The sequence below is a fragment of the Lycorma delicatula genome, chromosome 10 (assembly GCF_047948215.1).
Source record: "Lycorma delicatula isolate Av1 chromosome 10, ASM4794821v1, whole genome shotgun sequence".
NCBI lineage: Eukaryota > Metazoa > Arthropoda > Insecta > Hemiptera > Fulgoridae > Lycorma > Lycorma delicatula.
In genome coordinates this window covers 109,584,677-109,606,242 of record NC_134464.1, presented here as the reverse complement: position 1 = coordinate 109,606,242, position 21,566 = coordinate 109,584,677, and the positions used below count along the sequence as shown (strand labels likewise).

General features: G+C 29.3%; 1 protein-coding gene across 11 annotated transcripts in view; it reads left to right on the top strand.

The window, feature by feature from the left end:
* Positions 1-21,566, top strand: part of LOC142331012 (putative prefoldin subunit 5) — a 122,359-nt gene that overhangs the window by 60,041 nt on the left and 40,752 nt on the right. For 3 of the 11 annotated variants that reach the window (XM_075376578.1, XM_075376575.1, XM_075376579.1), the window contains exon 5: positions 16,228-16,450. The exons of 2 other annotated variants lie outside the window; for them this stretch is intronic. In XM_075376578.1, coding sequence (XP_075232693.1) covers positions 16,228-16,241 — 14 coding nt within the window. In that variant the 3' untranslated portion in view covers positions 16,242-16,450. Of the gene's footprint in view, positions 1-5,307; positions 5,428-7,333; positions 7,363-12,157; positions 12,377-16,227; positions 16,451-17,304; positions 18,034-18,566; positions 18,747-21,566 lie in introns of those variants that run through there. 6 more of the 11 variants (XM_075376574.1, XM_075376573.1, XM_075376572.1 and 3 more) reach the window with 6 other exon arrangements.

Here is a 21,566-nt window from a genome sequence, read left to right as displayed (position 1 = left end):
CAGCCAAAGTAGTGTATTCCAAAAGTCACATCCATTAATTTGCAATCACTTGCAACATATCCATGATTAATCTTTTGTTCAAGATGTATATTATAAAGTTATTTATTTATTTCTTGATAGTATATGGTTTTTTTTCTTAAATAAGATTTTGTCATAAATAAACAGAAACAAAAGTGAAACAGAAACAAATGTAATACAAAAGTGTATGAAATGAGTTATTTATTTATTATAGGCCATAATAGTTATGATTTCCTTTGACAGGGCATAGTTATTTATGAAAATTATTTCTAAATAGTATATACGCACCAGTAACTAATATTCTTTTGAGATTTGTAGGCATACAAAACTATAAACTGAAAACATTAAATTGTACAAAAAAATACATAAATAAATAGTGTTAAAGAAATGTTAGTAAAAGTAATATAATTATAATCATTATTAAATTTATTATAAAAAAACTATGAATACTACCGAGTATTATATTACTAATATAATATATAGTAGCTCAAATAAATAAATTAATACAGTAGAATAAATACATAACAGATGAAATAATTAAATGAGAAATTTAAATAAATAATAGCAAAAAGAAATGAATGGTAGGATAAACACTAATAAAAAATATCAATGAAGCAATATCATTGGAGGGCTTACTTTTGTAGCAGCTGGTAGTAAGTGTTCTGCATGCAGGTTATAAGAGTAGTGTTGGCGAGGCAAGTAGAGACACCTTATAGGGAGGACCCACCTTCAGATTTTACATACACTGTAGGATATTCTTAATATCCTAAAAATATGAATTTTAATAAATTTCATAAAATAAAAGCAATTAATGAAAACATTAATTTTCCACAATCATAGTCATACATATAAGTTATTGTACATGATTATATTTATTACATAGGAATATAATAATAATAATAATAATATACTTTTAGTTTACTTCTGCATAATTTCTTCTCTGTGGTTTTTTTGTAATCCAATTTCTTTTTCTTCAGCATTTAGTCACTACACAATCATTACCATAAATGACTATCCAGGTTTTAGCTCTGTCTCTACAGTACCTTGTAATTACTTACGCTTCCTTTATTGAAACATGACACACCTGTCATAAACTCTCAGCTCTAAAAGTTTTGTTACCTATAAAAACATTCTCTGATTTTGAAATTTGTAATTTACTATTGAATTGCTAATGAGTATTTTGAATTTTTCCATGTGTACACTTTTGAAAAAGAATTGGATAAACCAGATTCTTTGAATTTAGTTTTATTTCTGCTATAATAAGTTTGGGAATGTTAAATTTGTATTTATGTGACCTCTTCATTCTTATATAAGATATTTTTATTTATATCAGGTGTTGGTTTAATTAAATAAAATGAATATTTTATTCTGGTCGATACATAATAATACATTATGTAAATCACATCAGAAATGGGTGGATATGTTATTACAGTTGTAAAAAAAGGGGGCTGCTCAAGGATTTGCTGGGACATATCGCAGGAAACTGTGGTAAAATCTTGATTAGAGCAGTATACTAAAATACACAATTATAATTTTAAAAATAGACATAATTAAAGCCCTTAAAATATTAAGATAGGAAATAATTTTAAGATAAATACATGAAGATACCAGATATAACACATTCACCATTCAGGAGGTGTCAGTAAAAGTAATTGAGCACATATTTATGGGATGCAAGAAATTCAGGGAGTTTAACATTTTTTAATTAGTACTATTTTATTCATTGAGTTTTCATTATAGGATGAAGAATTGTCGTCAAGTAACATAAAAAATTCATTATAGGACATAATTAATCCAAAGTATACCAGTGAGATTTTAAATCCAAGTTTTCTTGAGCAAATAACAGTGGTCATAACACTCAGTCATTTTAAAAAGAGAACAAATTTAATTGTATTTAAAAAAAAAAAAATTTAGTCTGGGATTGTAAGTATAGAGTAACCAAAATAATTATTTAAAACTGTGTTTGTATTTACCTTGTGTACTAACTTCAGGCTAATATCACATTAAAAATATTTTTTGTATAAAATGTACAGTGAACAAAATTCCAGCTTGATATATAACAACCCACCGGGTTGGTCTAGTGGTTAACGCGTCTTCCCAAATCAGCTGATTTGGAAGTCGAGAGTTACAGCGTTCAAGTCCTAGTAAAGCCAGATATTTTTACATGGATTTGAATACTAGATCGTGGATACCGGTGTTCTTTGGTGGTTGGGTTTCAATTAACCACACATCTCAGGAATGGTCGAACTGAGAATGTACAAGACTAACACTTCATTTACACTCATACATATCATTCTCATTCATCCTCTGAAGAATTATCTAAACGGTAGTTACCGGAGGCTAAACAGGAAAAAGAAAGAAAGAAAGCTTGATATATAACAGTTCTGGAGAAATAAATTTTTTTGTTAAAAATACAAAATTACTGATAATGCCAGTAAACTAAATGTTTCCGGTTATATATTGATATAAAGTTTAGTCTGTATTTCAATCGTGGCGGATCTTCCCCTTAATTCTTGAAATGGTTTTTGTAAATAATTTCAATGATGGGTGGGATTATGGAAAAGGGAAAATATGCAGAAACAAAGAGGTTAGCAAAGGATAGAACAAGGTGGTGAGCAGCAGCTGTGACAACCTGCTGTAATGGCAGAACACTATGAATGAATGAATGCATACAACTATTATACAGATTGAATAACTTTTTAAATGTATATTATAGAATTTAAATTTAGTTCTGTTATATGTTAAAAACTGAAAAACTTATGTAGAATTTTTGTACATGTGTATCTGTTTGTTTTACTGACTATATTGAGGATGTTTATTGGTTTTTTACATGTTGTATCACATTGCTTAGTACTTTTAAGGAATTCACCTTTGATATTAAGTTTGTACAAACAGTCTAGTTTTTTTATATTCTGAAAGGAACGTGTTATGGAAAAACCATGTATGTTTCTTAAGTAGAATTATTTTTTTTTTTATATTCTTTTTAGGATTCTTTCATAGTATATAAAAAAAAAACTTGTTTTCTTTTGATGTGGTAAAATTGTTTTTTAGTCATTGTAAGTAAAAATGTCAGGATTTACTTACAATGACTTACTACAAATGACTTTTTCATGGATAAAGTAAAATAGTAATAAAATTAATTGAATTGTTTTAAAACATTAGGTGTATTAAATTTTGAATTATTCTGCTATTGTATAAGATAATAAATTTAGTAATTAAAATAAAAATTAAAGTTCTCTCTCTTCATTTCATTTTGTTTTTTTAGTTTCGGGTGCTTTTTCATTTCTATCTAGATCTTGTGGATCTTTTTATATTGACGTTTTTTAATGTTAAGTTTTCCTTTTAATACCATTTTCATTTAATATGCATCTATCTCAAAGAGTTAGTTTTTCTTTTTCAGTTTGTTAGTTTATAATCTCATTTACCCTTGCTAAAACTGTTTCATTTGTTACTTAATACAAGGGCGGTTTGGAAAGTAACCTCCATTTGGCTATAAATAAAAAACATGTATAGATAAAAATATTTTATTATATACAGCTTTTAACTATTTTTCAACATAGTCGCCTCACCAATTTACAAATATCTTCTTCATAAAGTTCAGCCACTGGGTAACTAGCCATCCTTTCACAGCATTTTGAAGTTTCTCATCATAATCAAAGTGCTACGATGCAGGCTATTTCTTCATACGAGTGAAGAGATGAAAATTGCTTGGTGCCATGTCAGTTGTAAGAGAGAAGATCAAAAATGTACCATTGAAATTGATTCAAAAGTTCTTGAGTTCTTCAAGTACTCTGACGATGAGCATTATCATTCAAAAAAACAAGCCGAATGACAGTCTACAGTTTCACAGTAGACTGCTGAAGTAATCGTTGTCCATGTTCATAAATTCGACTAGAAGAACTCCCTTGGCATCCCAAAAAACTGTACCCATAACCTTCCTTGCTGACAAAGTTGGGCAGACTTTCTTTGGCTTGCATGGAAAATTGGTATGGCCCCAGGCCATCAGCTGTTGTTTCATTTCTGCATTCACGTAGGCCAACTAAGTTCATTTAGTTCTATTGATCCCTTTGAGCATTTTTGGAACCCACCGAGCACAGAACTTCTGGCAGCCAATTTATCAGTGACAGTCTCATACAAAACCGTACGAGAAATTTACAGAAATTGTTCGGAATGTTCAGAGGTGGTGAATCTTAGATTTTCATGCTCTTTTTTGTCGATTTCACTGACAAGATCATCACTCACAAAAGAAGGCCTACCACTCTTCTGTTTTTCATGGATATTTGTCCTTCCATTTTTAAAAAAATCAGACCCACTACCATACTACACCGTCACTCATATTGTTTGGGCCATACACAGTACACAACTTATGATGGATGTCTGCTGCCAAAACATTTTGTGCTTAAAGAAATCTTATGGGAGTACACAGCTCACTGACGCAGTTTGAAAGGTAGGTGAGGGATTCAGAGAGTATGCTGATGTGTCAATGGTGGTGCCACTAACACTACTACTTGCGCTATGCTACAACACAGGTTACTTTTTGAACTGCTCTTGTATTTCTAGGTCACTTATCAATTTTGTAATAAATTTCTTCATTTAATATACTATTCAAACTACCTGTTCTGCTGAACTTGACTTTTTTTTCTGCATAGTTCTATAAATAGTAGTAACGTAATAATTAAATAACCAATGAAATAGTTAGGATTGAATTGATTTTTAGTAGAATATTGATGTATCAGTAGTAAGGACAACTGTGCAACTCATCTTAACATCTAGAAATCATATAAATTTTCAAATTTCTTTCTTATTCCTGATACCCAAGGAAATAGTTAAAATACTGTAACTATAAAGGATATAAGTAAAAGAAAACAAAAAATAGAGCTTAAATTGATGTAACAATTGTTTTTAGTTGATCATAAATATGGACCTTCTCAATTCAACTTATACATATTTCTTTTCTTTTTTATAAGTTCAGGACTTGTTCTTCATAAAATGGGTTAATTTCAATCATTAATTTTTTGTTTTGTGTAGAAGGTTCTTCAGGTGATTCCATTATAAGTGTTTACTATGTAACTTAAGGACAAGGAATCAGTTTACAACGGATCTAAGGCAGAGCCCATTCATTTAGTTATATGGATTTCTTTAAGCATTTTTAGAACCCACTGAGCACAGAACTTCCGGTAACGTAATTAGTGACAGTGACCTAATTGACAGTCGCATACAAAACCATACGAGAAATTTGTGGGAATTATTCAGAAAGTTCAGAGATGGTGAATTTTTACTTGTTTTCAGGGTGGAGAGAATATCCTTACTTTAAATCCAAAATGGCAGTTTCCAACTTAACCCAGTTTCTATGTAAAGATTTTAAGTAGTTCAAGTATCTTTTTTGGTTTCATTTCACCTAAGCAGCCGTGGTGAGTGTTACAGTCTCATAACTGAAAGGTCTTAGGTTTAAGTTTTCGCTTTTACTTCAATTTTTTTCTTACTATTTATTAATGCAGATGATTTTTTATTGTATAGTATTTATAATAACAACAGTATTTATAAGAATCTGGAAAAAAATTCTATGAATTTAATGTTTGCTTGTTATTTTTTTGAGTATAACAATTATTTTTTAACCTAACAAACAGATTTTGTTTTATAAAACTTCAAAAAATGTAAATATATAAATCTGTTATAATTTTCATCTTGCATGTTACAATCAAAAATATTTATGTTTTGCTCTTTATATTTGTTTTTTATATTGATCAATCTACTGATTGTAACAGTGATACTGAAAATTGAAATAAACTGTTGTTTAAATTTGTTTTTTTGTTTTATAAAATAAAATCTGTTTGTTGTCTATTTATTCCTTCATTCTTTATGTGCATATCTCCATTACATCTTCATAAAGATTTTTAGGTTATTGATTGTAATATTCAAATAAAATAATTAACTAGTGCAGTTTTTACAGATGTTTATAAATATTTTTATAATAAATACTATATAATAAAAAGTCTGTGTTAAATGTATGAGGCTCGGCTGATAAATTTTGCACACAGGTGTGCTACATGGAAACAACAGGTACTATCGAGTTGGGCATGATAGCTAAAATCCCCCTCTACAAACCTGCGATAATGCATTGAAATCCGTTTACTGGTTTGTTTTCAGTAGTTGTTAAAATGGAGTCAAGTACGGCTAATATGTCAACACGGTTAAAACAGCGTGCAGTGATAAAATTTTTAAGAGCAGAAAATGTAAATCCTACAAATATGTTTCATCGTTTAAAAACTGTTTACAGTAGTGAAACTGTTGATAGGTGTGAATAGGTGAGTGTTGAAATTTCACAAATGTGAAGCTGGTAAATCAACAATTGAGAACACACCTCACAGCGGACGACCAGTTTCTGTGACTGACCAGAAACATTGAAAGGAGGTGAACGATTTGTTTCAAAGTTACTGGCGAATCACTCAGCAATGCATCGCTATTCAGTTAGGCATATCTAAAGAATGAGTTGGCCATTTTATCAAGTAACTGGGTTACCTTAAAATTTGTGCACAGTGGTTACCACACAAACTCTCTGATGGCACTCTGCAAGTTTGAGTCTATTCTGCCCACCATACTCACTGGATTTGGCTCCATGCGACTTCCACTTCTTTCCTCTTCTCAAAAGTAATTCACCACCGATGATGAGCTCAAGGAAGCTGTGGCCACTCTTGGATCCGAGAAAGACTGCAAGAATTTTTCAGTGATGGAATGCAAAAACTTGTCAACCATTGGACAAAATGTATCTATGTAAACTGGGATTATATTGAAAAATAAATATTATATTTTGTAGCTAAGGTATTATACTTCTATTCATTTTTTTATCTCACTCCAGTACCTCTTTTCATTCCCATCCTACGCATATATGTGCAAAATTTATCAGCCGAACCTTGTATACATGCAAGAAAAAAAATAAAAGTTAAAAAACTGACATGAAGACTTGAACCCGAGATCTTTTCATTATGAAACTGAAATGCTCCCTATTTGACTTCTACCGCTGAAGTGGTTGTTTATATACAAATAAGCCACTTGAATCACTTTTTAACTCATTTTTTTTTAAATAGGGTTTCCTCAGAAATGAGGCCAATTTTGATTTAAAGTAGGGATCTCCTCTCCTATCACCTTACAAAGGGGCATCAGTAAACTATATTGTAAGCTACCAATAGACCTACCAATATATGTACCTACCAATCGATTATTTTTTAAGTGCAGATCTATATTACAGAAATGAAATATTTTTAAATAAAACATTTTTTACTTAGACAATTTGTTGATATTTATTAATTTATTGCAGTAACAGAAAACTGATATCAAATAATAGCTAGGAGCAATAATGACAATTCTATGAATTCTTGACCAGGATTTGAATCCAAAACTTCTTACATGAAAGGCAAGGATACTTTCCATTCCATCACTGAGATCATTATGTTAATTTGGCCTCATCATTAGTTATTGGTACGTTCTTATAACTTGTATTCCCTAAGCTCATTCTAATGTTCAAATTATTTTCATAAGAAAATTCAATAAAATTTGGTGAAATACTAGATAAAAAAAGTATCTTATCTTACCTATCTTATATTACAAAGCCTATTCTAGTAGGAGTCTATTTTTGTTGTTTTTCTGTCTTCTTTAAGAATCAAGACATTGATTTTTCACCTTTTGTCTTTTAAGAAGAGCGGATAACTTTTTCAAAGAAGCATCATTGTTTGTAGACTTTGTATATTTTAAATAAAACTAAAACATACACAATAAACTTTTTAAAAAGCTGATGATAACTTTTAACAAAAACTAAAAATACCTACGCTTAATTAAATTTTTTTTTTTTAATTGCCACAAAATTAAAGGCAGTAAATAGAAATATGTAAATAAGTTTTTTATTTATTCTGATGGGTACATAATATATTATATAGATAACATCAGAATTAGGTTGATATGCTACTCCACAGATGAAAAAAGGAACTACCTCAAAGCATTTGCCTGGGTAGATCAAGGGTAACCATGGTAAAACCTTGATTTGAAGGGTACTAACAACTGTTACAAAGGTATCTAGCACGAGAGATTATCGATTCCTTTTTCCCAATAAACATTAACTCATCAGTCAGTAATTATCTAGGTTGTTTTGTCCTGAAAATATCTTTGTTCAATCAGGCACCCTATTCTATAGATTTATTTTACTGTGAATATATTCTATTCAAAATTAAAGTTATTATTGAAATTAAATATCTTATGTTTTATTTAGTGATTTTGAAATATCCAATGGAAATTCACATTAAGGCTTAAGGCTTTATCAGATAAATGAGTTACATAGGTAGTTTGATCATTGATATGTAATACCAGTGATTGATGCTTGTTGGGGATAGTATTTTGAATAAAATGGAGATAATTGATTGTTTTATTTTTTCCAAGACTTGTCTCATTATTTAATTGCCAGACCATATGTTGCTGCTCTTCTTCAAATGAGAGACTTATCCATGAAATATGAGAGTTTAATCTGAGGAGCGGTTAAAAAATTTTAAATTCTCAAAATTTATTTCTGCCTTGTTGATTTTGTATGAGTTAGATGGTAGTTAATACATTAATATTACCATATCATTATACTCTATGATACGTTTTACTGAAAAAGATTGATTACAAATTAATGACAGTTTTGTTATTATTATTATTACATTATTTTTCTAATATTATAGTAATTAGTATGTAATTTAAAGTTAGAAAAATAAATTATGGTTTGGTTATTAAAAATAAATAAAAAAAACTACGTATTTTATGGCTAATTATTTTCTATATTTTATTTTTTCTATTTATTTCTTTTACTTTGTTTTTCTAAATTCCATCATACTTCATCCTGTTGGGTTTGTTTTTTTTTATACACCTCCTGCTCATCTGTTGTACATCATAAAACTTATTAGTCCATCTTATTTCTTAACCTCTTCTTTTTTTTTAACTCCTCTCCTCCGTCCTTGTCTTTGTCTATTCATAGATTGCTTGGTGGAATTGCTTGCTTATACAGACATAAAACTTTTTTAAACATACACTTTCTCATCGAAACCTACCCTCCCACTTTAGCTTCTGGAGGCTGCAATCAACTTATAATTATTATATAAATCTAGAAACATATGCATGTATGTATGTATAAGTCTATGCATATAATCAGTAATAAAATTTACTTTAATTAAAACATTAAATTGTTGTATAAAAACACGGTTCTGTTGTAATTTTCTTTGCATTTCAAGGCTGTTTTGTAATTAAGAACTTAATAAAGTTTATTTCTTTATTTTGTTAATAAAATAAATGTTTTTATTTGTTTGTTAGTTATACTGTATTTTACTAACTAATGTAAGTTGATTGACTGAATGCAAACCTTTGTGATATAAACATTTTTTTATTTATATTTAATAAAGTTTTAGGGTTTTTCATTAGATTTGATGATTTGAATCGCTATCATAAAATATTTCTTTTGTTATGTCTATAAAAGTTAATCGTTAACGTGAAGGCAGATTAAAGGTTTTCTGTCTGGATTGGTTCAATGCGGTTTTGTAGCAGTTTCTTTTTATATATAATAAACTTAGAGGTATTAGTATATCTGTGAACTGAGTGCACATTGAACAAATCTAAAAGTAATATCTAGCTTTAATATCTTTAATATCTAGCTTTTAGCTTATCTAAAAGTAATTTAGAAGTTCCTCAAGTAGATTTTATGATAATCATATAATTAAAAATATTGGTAATCTGGATTTTGGTTAATCTAGACTGCAGAAGGAAATAAACATTTTGCAATAAAGTATTTAGACCTTATAGTTTTCTAAGTAAAAAAATTAATTACTACTTTTAAAAAATATATCTCAAATTATGTTAATGACATGGTACTATTGATTGATAGACGTCTGTGCTACTGATTCCTATCTTTCTTTGTTTTTATTATTAATTTATTTTGTGCTGAGTTCTTTTTGAGAGAATTTCCAGATGATTTAAACACCGTTCTGTTAAATTTTGTGTACTGTAATAGTTTATCAATACTAGCCCTATAAAAATCTAGCCTATTTATCTATTGAATATATTGAATATATTTATTTATCTATTGAATATATTTATCTGTTGAATATATTTATAATGAACAAAAATCTAATTATGCTCTCGCATAGGAATTGTAATACACTTTCAAGTATAGAAAACATGCAAATACTTGATAGCAATAAAAATAAATTTAAATTGCTTACTCCCAAGAAATTATGCTAAATAAAAAACAGAAAAGAAAATACTAGTAAAAACTGTATTTTCTAAAAGATTGGACCCACAATTTCTCACACCAACCCAGACTCCAATTTTTGTTTTGTGTAAAGATTTTTCTCGTAATTCATGACAGTTAATTGTTGACCACAGTTGTGTATTTTTTAAATTAATTTACCCTTCCAGATGAAACCGTGCTTCATCTGTTAAAAATATAATGTCAAAGATACCTATGGAATTTTGATCAATAAAATGTTTAAAATGTTGACAATAATTTAGTCTTTTGGCATAATCTGTAAGTTTCAGTTCTTAAACACACATTTCTTTATGGGGGAATAGTTTCAGTTCTTTTCTTTAAGATTTATGTGCGGTAGCAAGTCCGATATCTTACTGCTGTGCTAACTTACGTGTTGACTTTGAGGAACTTTTAGCCACAGCATTTGAAATATCAAGCAGCTTCTGTTCATTTAATTTAGGTGATTTTCCAGTTTGGGCCAGCATCTACAACATAGCCTATTGCCTGGAATCTTTTGATGAGAGTTGAACTGCATTGTAGAAAGAAATGGGAGTGTTTGGAAACTTTTCCGAAAACTTGTGCTTCACTAAATCAGTTAAAGATCATGTCTTCCAAAAGAAGCATTATATTTTTCATAACTATTGATTAAGATAAACAAAACGAAGCATGTTCAATCACAACTTAACAACTGATGTATTGGTTTATTGCTGAGAAACACAGAGCACCAACCTAAGCCCCACTCCCTGGTCTGAAGGATTGGAACGCAGCAAACAATACCATCCATAAATAAAACAAAATAAACATAATCACCTTTAAATAAATAATTATCCGCTCGATAAAAGAAAGATTAAGCAGCAAGGGGCTTTTTTCCAGGTTCTGCAATTTGTAGGGTGATTAGAATTCTCCTGCTGTCCTTGAATTCCATTCCTAACACCAAAAGACAGAATGCATCATTTAATTCTAAAGTGTACTCAGCAACTTTACAAATGCTCTGTATATATTCAAATTATGGTATTGAAATTAATAATTTCATTAACTTCTAAAGTTTTAATTGCAGGAAGTTAATTTATTTTGTATTAATGATCTGAGATGTTAAACATATTTTTCCATTATTTTAAATTTAATTTTCACAAAACATTCTGTTAAGGCAACAATCTTTGTGAATTACTAATCCTTTTTTTCCAAATGTGTTTTTTGCATCAATTAGTGAGCAATAAGCAATCTTCCCATGGTCCAGTGAGGTGAGAATGAGATGTAGTTTTGTATTCCTTGGGAACATCTGACCATTCCTGAGGTGTGTGGTTAATTGAATCTAACCATCAGAGTACAACCCACTGGGTTGGTCTAGTGGTGAATGCGTCTTCTCAAATCAGCTGATTTGGAAGTCGAGACTTCCAGTGTTCAAGTCCTAGTAAAGGCAGGTAGTTTTATATGGATTTGAATACTAAATCATGGATACTGGTGTTCTTTGGTGTTGGGTTTCAATTATCTTGGGAATGGTTGAACTGAGACTGTACAAGACTACACTTCATTTACACTTATACATATCATCCTCTGAAGTAATATCTGAACACCTAATTCCTGGAGGTTAAACAGGAAAAAGAAAGAACCATCAGGGTACACCAGAATCCGCTGTCTGATATTCAAATCCGTATACAAGCAACTAACTTTCAGTGTTATTTGAATCTCAGAACCTTTGACTTTGAAAAGCTACAGTTAAACAACTGATTTGTGACAAGTTAACCACTAGACTAACCCATTGGGCTAAGTACCAAATGTGGAAGAAAATACAAAGTATTAAGGAAAAAAATTTATTTTAAAATTGAAACTAAAATTAATGTAATTAGTGTTAAGTATATAATTTCTATGTTTTAGAAACATGCAGAAAGTTTGCCGTTGTACTTTGGTGGTTTTTTGAGTTCATCAGTTTTATCCTCCCCCTGCAGCCAGATCCGAAACCAAGCATGAACACGTCTCCAGGGGGTGCTATCGCCTCAAACTGCCTAGTTGAGAACTGACGTTTCTCCCAGACAGCCGGGACTCGGTCTTTAAATAGTCGCCATGCCTTTAATGAGGGGACCTCATGAGATTCTCTCACTGCGACTTCGGTCTTGATGCTACGCCTCAAATGAGGAATTCCAAAGGGATCCTCCACTGGGACAACGGTACTTTGGTGGTTGGGGTTCAATTAACCCCACGTCTAAGGAATTATCGGCCAGAATCTGTAAAAGATTACATACACTTCATTTACATGTCAAATATCATCCTTACCTCATTGGTCCGTGGGGAGGGGAGATTGCTTATTGTTCACTAACTGAATTTTTTTTTGTTGATTGCAACGTACACATTAGGAAAATAAAAAAGTAAAACTAGGTGTTCATTTGGATTGTTAAACAATTAACATGGAAGAAGAAATATAAATAAAATAATAAGTAAATAAATTAAATAAAGAAAAGGAATAATAATATAAATTATTTATTAATAAATAAGTAGTAGTTATAAATTACGTTAAACGAGTAACTTTTTAATTATCAGATATGAACATTCTAAAATTAGAGTTAAAGTAAAAGGTGTGGCAACAAAGTTGCAATAGCTTCCTGTATTGGTTATTTACTGCGAAAAAATAAATTATACAAGAAAACAGTTACTCAAGATTTCATTTTTTGGAGTGGGGATAATTTATGATGAATTTTGTTGTGAAATTATTATTTTTTGTATAAATAAACCAAGGCTTCAGAAATTAAAAAAAAAATGAGTAATTTTATTCTGCTCCTTCGCCTTTAAAATCATCTTCCAAGAAGATTTTTTGATTTTACTTACTTTACTTTGTTAAGTGGAAACAATTTTAAAAAATTCCACTAAAAAATGTTCAGCCAATAAAAATTTACTCAAAATTTATTTTTTTTGTGTTGTTGAGGGGAATTATGATGAAATTTTATTGTAATACAGGATGATTCAAAGAAACGGGAAATTTTGAAAGTTGTGTTGGTAGCTGTGGGCGATTGGTACCACTTGATAAGTGGCACTAATCGTCCTCTCTAACCTAACCTGCCATTTAGTTGTCATGGATCCTTGGAGTGGTCGTGACAGTGACAAGTGTGGAGGGAGCGCGTAGAGAATTTCACCATCATTTTAATCTGGGACGACACGACCGTGTTCCATCAGCACACGCAATTAAAACATGGATATCTAATTTTGAGGAAACTGGTTCGGCAATGAAAAAGAAACCTCCAGGCCGTGAGCGAACCGTCCGTACACTACAGAATGTTCAAGCTTTACAAGATGCTGTCACACGAAGTCCACATCGGTCATCAGCATCTCTTGTCTCTCAGCATCTTTACAATTGCAAGTACAAGTGTTCGAAGAATGCTAGTGAAGGACTTGCAATACCATCCACACAAGTTGCAGATCGTCCAGGAACTGAAACCAAACGATGCAGTTGTGCGAGCACAATTCTGTAATGTAATGTTTCAGAAGATAAATGATAACGAAGAGTTTGTTCACGAACTGTGGATATCAGACGAAGCGCATTTCCACCTCAGTGGATTTGTTAACAAGCAAAATTTCAGATACTGAGCACAAGAAATTCCTACGCAGCTACACCAGGGTCCGTTGCACAGCCAGAAAGTGACCGTGTGGTTTGCTATGTCATCTTACTGTGTTATAGGCCCTTATATTTTTGAGGATGACAACGGTCTTGCGATTACAGTGAACAATAAACAATAAAAAATGAGCTAACAAAATACAATACAGGAGCTTAAAATACTAACCATATGTTGAAATATGAAAAATCCTTTAATTAAAATTGAAAAGTTTTTTTAAAATGGTGGGTGATAGAAAGATTCTGAATTCATATTCCTTTTCAGCATCAAAATCAGATTAAAATAATGTATTGCATGTTAGGAAACAAAAATTATGTTTATCAATGATGTGTATAATTAATAAACACCACCATTCAACTCTTAAAAATAACAAGCTTTAAATAGATTTAATTTTAAATAGCTTTTCAAAGTAATATTATAACTTATGATGAATCTATGAATTGAAAAAGCTTATGATATAATGATTGATAAATTTATAGTAAATTATTTTGGTGTTCATAAATGGTTTTTATTAATCAATAATTATAATACACTATTTATTCAGCAGCGAGGCCTGCTGAAATTAGGTGTATCTTTCTTGGACAAATTTGTGCAAACTTTGTTCACAAATTCCTCTGAAACGGGAGTTTACTATTCCAAGTATTGCACAATTCAATTCTGGTATTACTAGTTACATTGATTACAGAGCTATATTGACTTTTATGAAATAATCGATTTATTAAATTACTTTCCAAATACATAAATTAAAAAAAAATTATTTGGTTTTTTTTGTGGTCATTAGTTTAGTAATGATTTAAAAACATATGTTCAAGTTAATGTCATAATGTTATCAACAACTGATTTGAAGTTTGGATCCTTCTTATTGCTCAAAAAATTTGATTACTATGTCTTTAAAGGCTTTCCAGGTTTCTTTTTCTGCAACTTACATTTGTTCCTCAAAATTACCATCTTTGAGAAGTTTTCTTATATCATGACCAGTAAAGACATCCTCTTTTAATGTGGTGATTGATAAGACTGGAAATTTGTCACAGATGTATTTAAAACATTTACCTTCTTTTGGTAAGGCTTTGACAAAATCGCTTGATCATGTCTAACTTGATATGCAGAGGAAGAAAGAAAACATTATTTGGATGTTTGAGAGCTTTTTGGAGCACATTTTTGGTTTCAGGTTCTAATAACGCTCTTTTTGGCCAATCTTTCCTTATCCAATGGTTTTCTCTGTCTCTGCTATCACATTCACACAAAAGACAAGAAAAATTTGTGTATCCTCCTTGCTGTCACAGGAGCAATGATATTATTTTGAGATCACTGCATCTAATCCACTTATGATTGACATTTAATTTTATCGACAACAAATTCAAAATTGTCGTAACCCTCTTTTAAATGGACAGAATGTCTGACAGGTATTCATGGTTACACATTCCCATTGTGAAGAAGGACAACTTTGAGGTTTCTTTTGGATGAACTTATGAAGTCTTCAATTGGTACTTTCATATGGAATGTTAAATCAGTCAAAAGTCCATGTACATCAGTACAGAAGACTAATTCTCCTTCTTCCAAAAAATATGGAACAAAATCCTTTTCTCTGTACCTGAACCATGAAAATGAGGTGCCAGCTGCTAGCAGGTTCCTCTCTTTAAGCCTTAAACCAAGCGATGTTTAATTTTCTTTGGTCAGATGTAAGTCTCAAACCAAATCATTTAGTTCAGACTGTGAATAAAGCTCTAGTCCACAGCTACCTCAGGGTTCGTACTCCTTGATGTTACCTTTATTTAAATCACTTCTGGAATCCGCCTATTTCAGGTAAATATTCTGGTGGAGTTTGCACTAGTATATCTGGATTATGCACTAGGAACTGAGCATAAAGCAGATGGCATATTTGGATAGTGATTCTTCTTTTACTTTTCAAATTGTAACTATGAACACCAGTTGAACAATCGCACCATGCATTGGGTGGATTTCATGGCTCTCGCCACACCATTGGAACTCCAAATCTGAACACTTCTTGTTCACCATCTAAATCCTTCAACAAATGTGTAGCAAAAGTAGTGGGTGCCCACGTTTTGTCTTGATCTCCTATTTTCACTCCGAAATATGTGAGGTACACTTGTCCATTGAAACTTGTTATAATATATTTTTTTTGCCTTTCCACCACAAATGTAAAAAAAAGAATCTGCAGATTTTTTGCGAACCTTTTGAAGCCATTCTGAAAACAGAAATTTTGATTTATGGCCTAAAAATATATTTTCCACTGACAAAAACGCATCTGATCACAGAGGACAGAAAAAACTCAATTTACCAGAAGACTTTTTATTTTTTTTATTTATTTTTTTTTTTTTTTAGGAGATGATGGTTGAAAAGGCACTGCTAGTAGTAGCACGGTGCATGAGTGGTGCAGAAAGCTGCTGGTAAACATCATATATCTTGTTAAGTCTTGTCACAAGCTGTTGACTTCATGCATTCACTGAGCAAGGGAGATCCAACTCTCCACCGTCATTTTCAACCCAACCCACCCACCACCCATCTCATCAGACTACTCAGCTGTTTAGCTATAAGTATGCATAGTGTAAGTAAAAAAGTGAATATATTATATTAATTTATTATAAAAAAATGTTTCATATCTATTTTATAGTATTACATATTTGCAATTTTTCAACTTTTTACAGCTTTTGAAATTCACAATTCGCAAAAAATCCTGATGTGATGGAAAAAAGTGAAGGTTTTTTCAGATTCAGCGCTAAAAAATAAGTAGGAATCGACTATTAAAGTTAAAAAACATTCCACAACCCAAATTTTGCAGGCTTGTGTTATTTAATGTTACTAATATAATTTGAAAATTATAATAAAAATTACATACATGAATCCAATTTGAAAATCTTATATATTTGTGATGTCTATAAATTTATGTATATTTTTCAAAAGTTTATCTTAAGTTGATCATTTCAATTCAAATTGAATACATAAATATCAAATGAATTAAAATCACTGGCACAGCCTGTTTATGGCATTAGACAACCCTAGTAGATAAATAAATAAAAACAAAATTAACAGGTAGTATATATAATGATATAAATTATAATTCTTTATTTTTTTTACAGCAATAATACAAACATACCTTTTACATTAATTTGAGTAATTACATAACATTAATTAAATGATAATTTTATAATAATGTCTTTTTTCGTACTTACAGCTTAGAATTCTTATCACCTAAAATTATTTATCTTACACATTAAAATATTTATGTAATAAGAAGAAAATATACTATTTGCAATCTGATATTTTGATACAAAGTAATATCATTTCAATAAACACTTCGGTTTTACATCTGCATTCTGTTATAATTTTTTATTTTATTTTAAAGAGCACCAAATTCAATATAAAAAAATATATCTAATGGATATTTTAATGTTGTTTCAGAAGCATTATTTCTTATTTTTGAAATACAGTATGAGAAAAGGTTCTCTTTCTTTAAATTTGAAGTAAGTTGAAAAATTGTAATAACTTATGTTATTTTCTTTGTTATTCATTATGTAGGCATATTTTCATATTTTTGCATATTTTCATATTAATGCTTCTTCAAATTGTAATAATTTTTAAATGGACGACAAGGTATTTTCAGCCTTATATGGCAGATTGAGATATATTCTCTGTTTAATTGAATAATACACAAGTAATATTGATGATTACCTAATCATAAAAAAATTTAAATATGGAGAACACAAAAGGTCCTTAGTTTGATAGTGGTAGTCTTCAAAAACCTTAAAAACTGGCATAGCTTTACTTTTATTTGTTAGCAGTCATTTGTGATACAATTGTTGTCATGGACAACAACAGCAGGTAATTTCATGTATAAAATGGTTTAAGCATAAACCATTAATATTATTAAGTTATGTAAATCAATGATTGTTACTCATGTAAAGGTGTAAAGTACATAAATAAATCACATTTTAATGTTTCTGATTTCAGCCAGATGAGGTTTTTGAAGTACTACCAATTTTATTAGGAAGTTACATATTTTATGCTGTTTTATGATTACACAGTACCATATATTATTATTCTTTTTTTTGGATTTGTTTTATATTTGCTGAAATATATCAACAGCTACTGTGTATTTATGTGGAAAATACGAGTATCAACATTGCTAAGGTGATTCTGATTCTGATGTTTATTAGTTTACATTATTGATTACTAGTGACATATTTAAATATGAATTTTTTTTCCTAATGGTATTCTTTATTGTAAAAATATTTTTTTTTTAAATTTTATATAGCACATTATATTTAATGCTTCTATAGCCATCTGAAATTTAATTATTTTCATATGAATTAATAGTTTTTAAAATTAAATCTGATATTCCTGTTTTGTATATGAGTGAGTATGTAGTGTATTTTTGAAGAATATTTTATGTACTTTTCTAATAAGTACCAAATTTTTTTTAGAACAGAAAAATTCTCATTTTCAGATATTTATATCATGTTTATAATCAAACCTAACTTATTCAATAAATGTGCCAGCATTTTAAAATGTTTCTGTGTAATATAAATGTGAAAGAAAATAAATTGTTTACTGTAATTTTAATTTCTTTTTATTTTACACAGAATTCACTAAATCAATGATTGTTACTCATGTAAAGGTGTAAAGTACATAAATAAATCACATTTTAATGTTTCTGATTTCAGCCAGATGAGGTTTTTGAAGTACTACCAATTTTATTAGGAAGTTACATATTTTATGCTGTTTTATGATTACACAGTACCGTATATTATTATTCTTTTTTTTGGATTTGTTTTATATTTGCTGAAATATATCAACAGCTACTGTGTATTTATGTGGAAAATACGAGTATCAACATTGCTAAGGTGATTCTGATTCTGATGTTTATTAGTTTACATTATTGATTACTAGTGACATATTTAAATATGAATTTTTTTTCCTAATGGTATTCTTTATTGTAAAAATATTTTTTTTTTAAATTTTATATAGCACATTATATTTAATGCTTCTATAGCCATCTGAAATTTAATTATTTTCATATGAATTAATAGTTTTTAAAATTAAATCTAATATTCCTGTTTTGTATATGAGTGAGTATGTAGTGTGTATTTTTGAAGAATATTTTATGTACTTTTCTAATAAGTACCAAATTTTTTTTAGAACAGAAAAATTCTCATTTTCATATATTTATATCATGTTTATAATCAAACCTAACTTATTCAATAAATGTGCCAGCATTTTAAAATGTTTCTGTGTAATATAAATGTGAAAGAAAATAAATTGTTTACTGTAATTTTAATTTCTTTTTATTTTACACAGAATTCACGTACTTGCCAAACATTATACTCCATATAAAATTAAAAATATGAGATATCAGATAAATTTTACCCTGGTACTTCTTAGTAATTAAAGTTTTGTTAGAGAAAGTGTAACATATTTACTTTGCTATTAAATAAGAAACTACTTAACATAATATTTTCAATAAAACTCTTTGTTCTCTGTACAAGACAGTATTCTACCTAGAAAAAAGAAGTGTTAGCAAGTATAAAAGTAAAAAAGCATGTTATTAATAAATAAAAAGTTACAAAAATAAATAATAAAATAGAATTATATGTTTACTTTTCTTTTATTATGATTGAATATTTAAAATATTGTGTTAATTTTTTTTTTTAGTCACAGAATAAAACTTCAGTTTCTGAGTAATTTAAAAAAAAATTGAATGTTTTATATTGTTTTCTTTTTTTTTGTGACAAGAATTTGTAATTATGTAAGGTAGATGGGTTCTAGATCTCAAACTTTAAATTGTATGTAAGTTGAGATTTTTTAATAAAAATTTGTATACATCAAAATAAGTTAAAATTAAATATCTAGATAAATAAGTTATACAGTTTTTTAAAATATAAAAATAGTACTGTAATATGAAAACAATAATGTTTAGAAAAGAATCTTTTTCTTAGTTCCTGATGTCTTTCAGTTCATGTGATATCCATTCTCATATATACTAGGGTTGGCAAGAAAGTAAAATCAGTTTTCACAAATAGTTAACTTTACGTTTGTTTTGAATGACTTCTGTCAATGTTATGATTTTTCTCTTTTGGCATTTTATAGCTGACAATTTTAGCTTAATTTAGAAGCAAATTGAGTGTAATTATGTTTAAACATTTGTTTAAACTAAACAAAATGTTTAGTTTATGGTCAATTATAGTATGGAGTGCAAAAATGGACATTTTAAATTTATTTTACTTTTTAAAGTAATCCATAAAGACTCACAAAGAGATATGTGAAGTTTATTGTGTTGAAAGCCTAACAGAACACACGTGTCAGAATTAGTTTAAAAAACTTCATTCTGGAGATTTTTCATTTAAAGATTCACTTTAAGATGATCAAATCTGGTCGATCTACAGAAGTCGATGAAGGCTAAATTAAGCCATATTTGAATCAGATTGTCATGTAACTGTGCAAGAGATTGCAGAGAGGTTAAATGTATCATACAAACTGAAAGTCACATCAAATGTCTTGGACTTAATAAGAATATCAATATTCGGGTTTCATACGAATTAAAAGAGATTCATTTAACACAGTGAAAAATCAATGAACAAATCCAATGAAGTCGACCCCTTTTTTCTAATTAATTATGACCAGTGATAAAAATGGATCATCTACAATAACATAAATCAAAAACAATCATTGTCCAAGTATGATGAACTAGTTCAAGCCAAATCAAAAACCGAATTTCATTAAAAAATCATCATATCGATTCCTGGGATTACAAAGGTGTTGTGTATTTTGACTGCTTCCAAGGAACCAAACAATAATTTGAGATATTTACTGTCAAAAACTAATGAAACTAATGAAAGAAGCAATCAAAGAAAAATGGTTCTGAAAGTTTTAAAGAAAAATCAGTGCAAAGCCTCAAACAGCTTTGACAACTCAAAGAAAGTTAGTGGAGCTTGGTCAGGAAGTAATGTCTTATCCCTCGTATAGCCCTGATCTTGGACTATCAGATTACAATTTTTATTTTGAAGTTTGCAAATTTCTTTGAATGGTACAATTTTCACTAATAATGATGACCCTTAATTTCACTCGATTCAGTTTTTTGCTTATATGGACCAGAAATTTTAAGAGACAGAATCATGAAGTTGAAAGAAAGATAACAAAAGGTTATTAGGCAAAATAGAAAATATATAATTGATAAAAGTTCATTCATTCTTTGTTTAAAAAAAATTGAGTTTTATTTTGCACTACAAAACCGAAATTACTTCTTGCCAACCCAATATAAATTTTTTATGCGTTGCTCTAAGAATTTATATAAAAAAATTAGTGGTTTCAAAATCGTTGGATTAAGATTTAAAATTTTTTCAGGGTTAGTCGCGTATTCATTAGCCTTTTTTATAGCATTATTTAGATTTTTTTTTGTTACTTAAAACTATCAGGCTATTTTTCTATGTTCATTATATTTCTGCATTTATTTATCTCCTTTTAGTTCCTTTCTATTTCTTTTATTTAATTTAATTTTTTTTGTCATGTGTTCTTTCCTTTCCAAAAGGGTTTATTTGCTTTTCATTGCTCATTTTTTCTTCTTTACTTTTGAGGTTTTACCACTCCACCTTTATATGTTATCCTTTAATTGCAGTATCTTTCTTAATATTACTTTTTTTTGTTTTAAAGTACTCAGTAATTCTGTT